The sequence below is a fragment of the Loxodonta africana genome, chromosome 5 (genome assembly GCF_030014295.1).
Source record: "Loxodonta africana isolate mLoxAfr1 chromosome 5, mLoxAfr1.hap2, whole genome shotgun sequence".
In the NCBI taxonomy this organism is placed as follows: Eukaryota; Metazoa; Chordata; class Mammalia; order Proboscidea; family Elephantidae; genus Loxodonta; species Loxodonta africana.
Genome location: NC_087346.1, coordinates 153,304,685 through 153,314,216, shown reverse-complemented (window position 1 = coordinate 153,314,216; position 9,532 = coordinate 153,304,685). Strand labels below are relative to the sequence as shown.

At 55.0% G+C, this 9,532-nt stretch overlaps 1 protein-coding gene across 1 annotated transcript in view; it reads right to left on the bottom strand.

Annotated features, from left to right (window-relative positions):
- Window positions 1-1,877: 1,877 nt before the first annotated feature.
- WDR1 (WD repeat domain 1) overlaps window positions 1,878-9,532 on the bottom strand; it is a 52,856-nt gene continuing 45,201 nt past the window's right edge. The window contains exons 12-15 of the mRNA XM_064286080.1: window positions 8,689-8,796; window positions 6,288-6,461; window positions 4,139-4,283; window positions 1,878-2,211 (exon numbers count right to left, since the gene is read on the bottom strand). Of these exons, the coding sequence (XP_064142150.1) occupies window positions 2,105-2,211; window positions 4,139-4,283; window positions 6,288-6,461; window positions 8,689-8,796 (534 nt within the window). The 3' untranslated portion in view covers window positions 1,878-2,104. The remainder of the gene's footprint in view (window positions 2,212-4,138; window positions 4,284-6,287; window positions 6,462-8,688; window positions 8,797-9,532) is intronic.

Here is a 9,532-nt window from a genome sequence, read left to right as displayed (position 1 = left end):
TGCAGCCTGTCCCATTGACAGCGGCAATTTGTGTCCCTGTGGCCCCTACATTTTGGTCTTCAACCTGCCCTCTTGAACCACCAAGAACTTCTGGGGAGGATTCAGACAAGGCAGGCCTAATTTGGAGCACATATTTTTCGTCTGGTATAAGGACAAGGTAAGCAATGCTGTTTCCCAGGTTGTTACCCAGTTTCAGCAACACCATTTACTGAGTGATTCGCCCTTTCCCCATTCATGTGAAAAGTACCTTGTTCTGAACCCAAACGCACACTGGGATGAAATGCGTTTCTGGACTCTGCTTGGTGGTGGCACCAGCCTTCAGTACCACAGACTGACTTGAAGATCCTGTGAGGGTGGCCCCCTATTTCGTTTCCCTGAATTTTTTAGCTTCTTTTTCTATAGGAACTAGAGAAGTAGTCTGATTAGACAGGAAGGGGTAAGATACTTTTTATTGGGATCGCATCACATTTATAGACATCCTTATGATGTTGTCTTCCTACCCAAGAATAGGGTATGCCTTCCATTGATTTGGAGGCTTGGGAATTCAGTTTTCTTTTTCATCACCTAAATGCATGTTACTCCCTACATGTGAAAGAGAAAGGTCAAGGAGTCCTGGCGGTACAAGGGTTAAACATGCAGCTGCTAACCAGACCGTTGGCAATTCAAACCCACCCAATGGCTCCGTGGGAGAAAGCCCTGGCAATCTGCTCCCGTAAAGATTACAGCCTAGAAAACCCTACGGGGCAATTCTACTGTCACACGTCCCACTGAGTCAAAATCAACTCCACGGTACTCAACAACCAGAAAGGCCACCTGTTTACCCTAGAACTTAAGAACAAGACGGGATGCAGGTATCATCTAGTCCAACATTATCTGCTTACAAATGAAGAAAAAGGCTCAGAAAAGGGGGTGGTGTGGCCCAGGTCCTGCAATGCTGGGAACAGGATTCAGGTATCCTGGCCCCTTCTCCGGGGACCCTTCTCCACCACGTGGTGGCTGTGACCTCCTAGCTTCCTGAACCATCTCCCTCTGGAGGCCTCAGGCTGGTGAAGGAGATCCCTAAATCCACCAGGGCCACAGGCAGCTTTCTGCCTCCCCGCCCCAGGGCCCCATCACACAAAGTCAGTGATCCACAACGAAGAGAAAAGATATTTAATGATTTCTCAGACTAATCTCTTAAAGCGCTCCAAGTGTTTTCACAAGTGCAAGGGGAAGGATTGTTCTCAGCCAGCATTTACCAGTGATTCCGACACACACAAAAAAACTCCAGAGCACGGTGCTTTATACTTACTTTTAATTTCTGCACTGAAAATGAAAAGGTGAAAACGATGACAGGTTAGTGAGTTGGCCCTTAAATTAATCTTTGCTCTTAGGGACAGGAGGGAAAAGGAAGGCAGAAAAACACCAAAGCATGAGTGGGCGTGAGATGCAGACGTCTCTGTGTGAAGACGGCGCTGCCAACACGCTGGCTTGTAAACACCGACAGGCAACAGTCAGATACATTAAAAAAAAAAAAAACCCAAAAACAAAAACCACAATGCCGTTCTTAAAATCAAGCACGAAAACTGACAATGAATACACCCCAGGTTTGTGTGGGCCCCCTCTGATCGGAAGGAGGCTTTCTGGAGGCAAAACCACGGAAACAAAAACACCCGGAAACACAGATTTCCAGGGGTGTGGAACTGCACCAAACATTCACTCTCCCCGAGCCCAGCAACGTTCTGCAGGTAGAAGGGGCAGGTGTGGCTCTCACCTGTGCCCCTCCCTCGGTAGAGAACAAGAGCCACAGGTCGGTGTCTCACCAGGCTGCTGCCCCTGGAATGTTCAATACGCTAAAGGCTCGGCTGGGCAGCTGGGTTTTAGTTATGCTCCACACGTGGTTTAAGTGCTCGTTTTATTTTTCATGTGCAAACTGTTACCGTCTAAAGCTTTCAGGACACGTACAGATATGGACACCCTGTGGAGACGAGGATCTCGCTCCTTACAGCCCTCCTCCTTGAGGCGGGGTGGGGGCGGGGCGCGTTACAGAAACATCGAGAGAAAGAACACGGTCTGCTGCAGTGAAGTTCTAGTCCCTGATTGGCTCGGTCCGAGGGGGCGGGCCTCAGTAGGTGATTGTCCACTCTTTGACGGAGGCATCGTGGGAGGTTGTGACCAGCGTGTGCTCGTCCAGCCAGGCCAGGCTGCTGACGTGGTGTAGCCTGTGTGCGTCTGTGAAGAAAAAGGCTTGGTTTTAAGGAAAACTCCAACTTAGCATCTACATATACCTCGGGCTAGGAGGACGGAACCACCGGTGCCTGCTACAGTGACAGGACCCCAAGAAGGAGACTCCTTTCCCTCCTGCAGGAGGCTGACTCAGAGCGACCCCATGTGTTACAGAGTAGAACTGTTCCACAGAGTTTTCTTGACTGTAATCTTCATGGAAGCAGACTGCCAGGCCTTTCTTCCACTGTTTTATTGGCGGATCTACACTGCCAACCTTTAGGTTAGAGCCCATCGGAAACTACTTACTCCACTGAGGGTCTGCTTCGCCCTGCCCCCAAGGGGTGAAAAATCGATTTGCTTTTATGTATAGAGTAACAATACACAGATAAACAGCATATCTGTGGTACTATCCTGGGACGGTGATTAGGGAAAAAACATCTAAAAAGGCGATAATAAACAACAGGGGGAGGACATGTCTGACTTATGAGTTGGTAACGTTCCCCTCTGTGAGGGCCGCACCTTGGTGACCACTTGTGATTCCAGCAGACAACGCTGATGTGGCCTGGGCGTTTGCTCTTTCCTTGTGGCCTGCACCCATTTCTGAACCCTCCCAGGAGGAGGCGGACCCTGCTCACTTTCTGCTCCCCCGCCCCTTGCCCCATGTGGCACACAGGCCTTGGGCTCTAAGGCTGCAGCTCGTCTGGCCAGACTCCGTCCCACAACCCCAGCACAGCCCACGGCCTGAGGCCAGGGGCCCATCTTCGGGTAGCAAGTGGGTGCTGATGTGGGAGAGCCCTACAGAGCCGCAGGGTACAACTTGGTGGGACCAGTGGGGCTGGAGCGTCCGTCCTTACCACGAGGCTGACCCCTGACCCTAACGTGGAGAATTCATCTGTGTGCACAAAAACAGCTTAATGCTCGGGTCAATGGGCACTGGGTTACCTGTGACCCATGCCCCGAGCAAACTAGGACCTAGACTAGAAACGGTGTGCCAGTCCTTGGGCTGTTGCCTACCATAGCAGCTCTCGCTGCATGTCTTTCTTGCCCTACTTCATTTGTGACCTTACTTGACTCTCACCCCACAGCTGTGGATTTCCTTACAGGCCCAGACGGCCGTGTCTGCACTGTGTGCCTCCCTTGCCTGGCTGCTAGCAAGCCCGCCCAGGAAAGATATCTAGGGGGTGGGCTGAGTTACTTTTAAACAGAGAAAGTTCAGGAGCCCATGTGTGCTGCAAAAAAAGAAGACCACCTGATGTGTAGAAAATGGAGCAAAGACTGTGGGGGCGGTGAGTCAGATGGGGGTTGGGGCGAGATTCGAGGCAGGAAGAGGACCTGTGAACCCCCTCAGAGCTGTGCTGTCCAGGCGGCAGCCACTGGCCCCACAAGACAACAGGTCTTTGAAATGGGGCTGGTGCCACACATGGAAATGAGACTAGGCTGGGTTAGACAAAAATATGTTATCAAAAATACTTTCCTCTGCTTCTTTTTACTTGTTAAAATGTGGCTACTAGAAATTTCTAAATTGCATGAGCAGCTCACATTCTTCTCCTAGACACTGCTGCCAGAGAGAGAGCAGCTGGTGCCGAGTCCAGGTTTAAGAGGTGGGCGGGATGGGGGACAGGAAGGAGATGTCCAGTGTTCCCATACTCAGCACACCATGTCCTATGCAGGGAGCCGCCTGCTCCCTCATGGGGAACACAAGGGCTGCCAGGTCTCCTGCGCACACCTAGCACGGCCTAGCAGAGCACCTGGCGTTGGCTGGAAAGGAGGAGGAGCCCTGCCTCCACTGGAAGCAGAGAGCGACACTCGGTGCCCAGGGACCCTGCCTCGGGAGGGCTGAGGTGCAGCACAGACTCACCTCGGAACCTGACTCTGCTCTTGGGGTGCCCAGGGACCCGGCCTTGGGAGGGCTGAGGCACAGGCGTGGACTCACCTTGGATCTTGACTCTGGTCTCGGGGTCACTCAGGGTCCAGACGTACACCATCATGTCCATGCCGCCGGAGGCAAAGTGCTCGTTGTCCGGGGACCAGGCCAGGCAGACAATCTTCGCGTGGTGTCCGTAGAAAGCGTTGTTCTCCTAGTTGGAGGTTGAAGAGAGAGGAGGGTACGCCAGGGTTCAGCCAGAGTTCCCACATATCACCCCACATAGCCCTCACAGCCACAACGGGAATGGGCACTCACTGAGCACGCACGCTATGCCAGGTGACACTGGGTGCCTCACTGACCCTCTGCCAATTCCCGAGGCAAGAGAGGTGCAGTCCAGGCCCCTGGGGCCCCTCTGTTACACACAGCTCACACAGAGCTTCCTGAGCCCTTGGTCTAGTGAGGGCATAGGCAGAAACACTTGCTAAGAAACGCAGAAGAGCAGCACCAGGAGCCTGTGACAGCAAGACTGGCCTGCCGACCCCGGGGTCCTCCCTGGGCGGGAGGCTGAGACCTCGAGGCTGGCCTGGCTCCCCCTGGGTCCTCCTTGGGCAGGAGGCTGTTACCATGAGGCTGGCCCACCTCTCCTGGTTCCTCCTTAGGGGAGGCAGGCTGAGCCCATCTGTGCATCTGGGTGGAACCTGCTGGAGGTCAGGTGAGATGCATTCCTGGGAGCCACAGGCTTCGTCCCTGACCATGCTGGGAGTGTCCCCACCGGCACCCTGTACATTGGGACTTAGGGGACGTTGCCCAAGGGGTAGGTGTGGAGAAGAAGCAACACTTTTCCTAACGCAGAACGTTTCTTCTTCAAAGCAATCTTGTCCTTGCTTTCCACCTTTTTTAAATCCCCAGAGGTGGTCGGCCTAGACAGGCTTTGCTTTTTCAAGTTTACCTACTTCATGCTTTGCTACTCCACCCATGTGGATTATCTGAGCATGCCACTGACAAGCTGCCACGTCACATCAAATGACAAGGTAACATGAAATCTGATCAGTGCAGTCCCTGTGCACACAGTCTTGCTCACCAAGCCCCCATGGTGCCGAGGCAGGAGGGAACCTTTTCGGGAGGGGGGTGTTCTGCATCTTGCTGGGGGTTGGGGTTACACGGCGTACACGTGCCCCAAATGTGTGCTTACACTGCCCTAGGCCTTTTACTATACGCACATTTTTCAACAAAAGGAAAACTAGGCAACTACTGTCCTCTAGTTAATACCACGCAACAAGCTTCAGGACCGACGGGGACTAAGTGGCAAGCTTCCGTACCGACGGGGACCATGCAGCAAGCTTTAGTACTGACGGGGCATGTACTGATGTCTGTATTTACAAGGCACCAAAAATAAGACAGACTGGTGGACATCTGAGAGTACGGAAAATGTTAACGGTAGGTTCCTGATAAAATCTTCTGACTTTGCTGTCGATTTGAGAACTGTTGGCAGTAAACACTGGGGGTGGGTGGGCAGCTGGTGCATTGGACAGTTGGGGAACTGGGGTCCCCCCCCTGCCTTGGGCTCCCATGTGGGTCACACCCACCATTTTACACTGAGCTAGTGATTTACTCCCTCCAATGCACGGTCTCCTTATCTGTAAAACAGGACTGATACCACTCAGCTCAGCTCTCCTGAAGATTCAACGAGCCGACTCCTGCACCTTCACCGTGAGTTCACTCAGCTGCCTTCCAACGCCCTGCTTTGCCCAGAAGGGATTCACTTGCAGAGGCCTTTAAAAACGGACCCTCACCTCCCCGGTCTCCCAGTGACCCAGGTGTAGGGCAGTGCTGGACAACTAGTGTTCACGCCTGACGAGATTTCAGAAGCAAAAGAGGCTCAGGTAAAAAACATCTAGCTTAGCCCTTTCACAGGAGAGAAAAATAAGACAGAGGGGTCAGGAAGTCACTCAGGGCCCTGGGTGACCCACAGGCTGGTCTCCTTAGAGGGACATGCCACTTCCTGAGTACCCAGCTTTTTGGTAACTATGTTCTAGCTCGGCCACAGGCCACGTGCTCCTCTAAGGCAGGGTGGTCTCCTTGTCCAAGTCACTCAGGTCTAGTAGCAAGGCAGCTGCCCAGTGGTGACCACAGGAGGGAATCCTGGGCCACGCAGCAGGCCAGTTGCAGCCCCCCAGGTGCCTCCAGCCAAGAAAGGAGGCTGGGGCCCACTCACCGAGTAGCCATCAGCCACACTGAAGACCGTGACCACTTTGCTGGCGTCACACACAGCGAGGAAGGCACCATCCTGGGAGTAGGCCAGGTCCGTCACGGGGCCCTTGGCCTCCAGGGTCTTGCCCTCATTCTTCAGAGTGGAGCCCAGGATGGAGTAGAGGTGGACGTTCCCATCCTGTGCAGAAAGGGGACAGAGGGGAGTCAGGATTTCTACTGGAGGAGAGGCGGGGTTGGTGTATGAGTTAAAATGGGCTTCCCTCTCTGACACCTGCTTGACAGACCACAGCACACACCCTGGCCCCCTGCCCCTCCCTCCCCCACTCCCCGCCTCCAGGTGAGCGGCTCCACCCTCCACAGGGCACCTCCAGTGGCTATGGATGACCACGAAAGGTGGGGTTCCTCAGGAGTCATTGTAGTGTGGGTGCCCAGGCCCAGACCCCCGATTCTGCATGGCTGTGGGCAATTCTGCCACCCTGTGCTATGCTCTCCCCCACACCCGAGCACCGGGGCAGGTTCCAGGCACCAGCTCCACCTCTGGCTGCCCTAGCACAATCGCCCTGACCAGCAGGACTGTCTCTCAGCAATCGCCACCCCACATCACTCTTCCTCGGGAAAGCAGTGTCTGCTGTCTCCCAGGGTGCATACCACCTATTCCCCAGCCGTCATCACTGACCCCAGGGGTCCCCAAAGCAGGAACACCCGGGGACATACAAACGCGCCCCAGTGCAGCCTGCTCTCCTCAATCGCTCTCTAGGAGCGGCGCTAAGCACCCTGATTTGTTATGTCCCACTGTAGTCCACACCCCGGCCAGGGTGGCTGCGTCTTTGAACACCTCCTGCTCCATGGCAGTGGTCTCCTACCCCTCATTTCTACCCCTTCATGAATGTACCATGAAGGCTTCAAGTGAGGAGACAGGAGGGACCAGGGACACAAAGCCACAGGGCAGGGGACTCACTCTCCTCCTCTGGCTGTCACAGGGCCTCCTGGAGCCCACAGAAAGGTGCCGTGCCCCTGGACTAGAGGTGAGGAAGGGTCCTCTGGGCGTGGAGGGCCCCTTGACCACCAGATGGACCCCTGCCTCGACTGGGGAGAGTTCCAGCAGTGTAGGCTGGCACTGTCCCGTTGACCACTGTGTTTCTGCCCTTGACCCTCTGCAAGGCTGGAGGGGGGGCCAGGAATGGCGTAGGTGGGATGGCCTGGGGGTGAAGTGGCGGAGGCACCGCTGGAGCCAGTGGATCCCAGGTCTTCCTTCCCACGGGCCAGGCACTGCACCCCTCCCTGAGACCAGCCCTTCCCTGCTCATAGCCGCTCACTCTGGGAGGAAGGCTGGCTTTCTCATTGTCAACCACTAGCTGGTGGCAAAGCTGACCTGAGCCCAGCAGGCAGCCCTGAGAGCCTAGCTGTCTTACAACTGACATCTCAAGGGGAGACAAGCTGAGGCAAGAAGATCCTAGCGTGTGGCAGGCACCCCCAAATGCTGGCTTCCATCCCTACAGGGCTCCGAGTCCAGCCATTCCCGCTGTGGAATTTGGTCAGTAGTGGCACCACCCACCCGGGGCTGGGTGAGGATGAAAGTGCTCAGACCCGGGGCTGGTGGACAGTAACCGCCCAGCAGATGCTGGCACCCATGATCACAGGGCAAGAGACCCACACCATAGGCACCCAAAGTCAGTAGGCAAGGAGAGCCACGTCACCACCACGTCAGCACTCTAGTTTGCAGGTATGAGGGCAATGCTCGTCACTCTGCCCAGCAACCCACAAATGCTAAGCGCCAGTCGCTCTGTTCCCAACACACCCCTCGCCCCCACTTGCTGGGCAGACTCCAAGTGCCCTCCCCCTCTCGGCCAAGACAGCCTTCCCTTGGCCTCTGCCCTGTGAGGGCTCCTTGCAACATGTCCCCCACTCACTGCAGCCCTACTGCCTGAACCACCGGCCTCCCATGAGTCTGGGGATGATGGGGGCAGGACCTAGTCCACCTTCTTCCCTACTGCACCTAGCCCAGCCAGCACTCAGCTCATGGAAATGCTAACTGCACGCTGATGGAATGACCAGAGCACCACTGCCCCTCAAGGCTCGCTCTCATCCTCTGCCCAACTGAGAGGACAGAAGGGCTGACACCACCCCAGTGTCACTGCTCGGACACTGAGCACCCACTGCCTGCCCTGCGGCAGGGCCTTGACAGGCATCGCCAAGGGCCAGGGAGCCTGGAATGGGAGGATGGGAAGGCTCTTCCACGGGGGCTGCAGGAGGCCGCTGGCTCCACATTCAGGATCCTTGTGCCCCTCTCAGGCTGGTTCTGGGGAGCCCAACCCCACTTCTTCTCTCCTCTCCAAGACAGTTCCAGGACTTGCCCCATTCCTGCCATCCTGCAGGCGAGAGGGCGTGAGGGAAAGGGGCCTTACCGTGCCACCAACAGCCACTGTGTCACCCCCGGGGTGCACGGCCACCACCTCAGGCTCATAGTTGGGGTCGATGCTGAAGCACTTCTTCTGATCTTTGAGTAGGACAATCTACAAGACACACAGAGAACCAGTCAGAGGAGCAGGGCGTGCAGGGCAGGGCCCCACCAGCCAGCAGGAGCCCTGGGTCCACACTCAGGCTGACTATGGGCGCCATCCAAACCTGTTAGGGGGTGGGACCGTCGGGGGTGGGGGGGGCCCCAGCTTGGGCTCTGAACAACCAAACTGGGTCCAGTCCTGGTCTTGGGACCCTGAATGGTGTTTCCTCCTTATCTGTCAAAGGGGATGATGACAGGGTCAGTCACAGGAAGTACCTCAATCAATACTCGTTGTTTTTGATCAAAGATTATTCTACAAAAAAATCTTGATCAACAAGGGGGAAATGCAGAACAGAATTTCCAATTCTCATGGACTCCAGACCTTCTGGAGCCATGGAGGCTGGATGAACCCCTCAAACTACTGCCCTGAGACATTCTTTACACCTTAAACCAAAAACATCCCCTGAAGTCTTTACACGAAATAACAGTCTAGCTTAACTAGTGAAAAAGGTCTGCGTTGGGCATTGTGCTCTCTTAAGAGCTGTCTCTGTGGAATCAGAGTAACAGCAGCAGCTTGAAAGATGAGATAGGAACCTTAGGGGGCAGTGAGTTTGTGCCAATGGGGAAGGACAACTCAGAAATGCAGGGTGAGAATGGATGCACAACTGGGGAATGTAATCAGCGTCACTAAGTGGTACGCGCAGAAATGGCTAAATTGGTATATGCTTTGCTGTATGTATACTCAACGA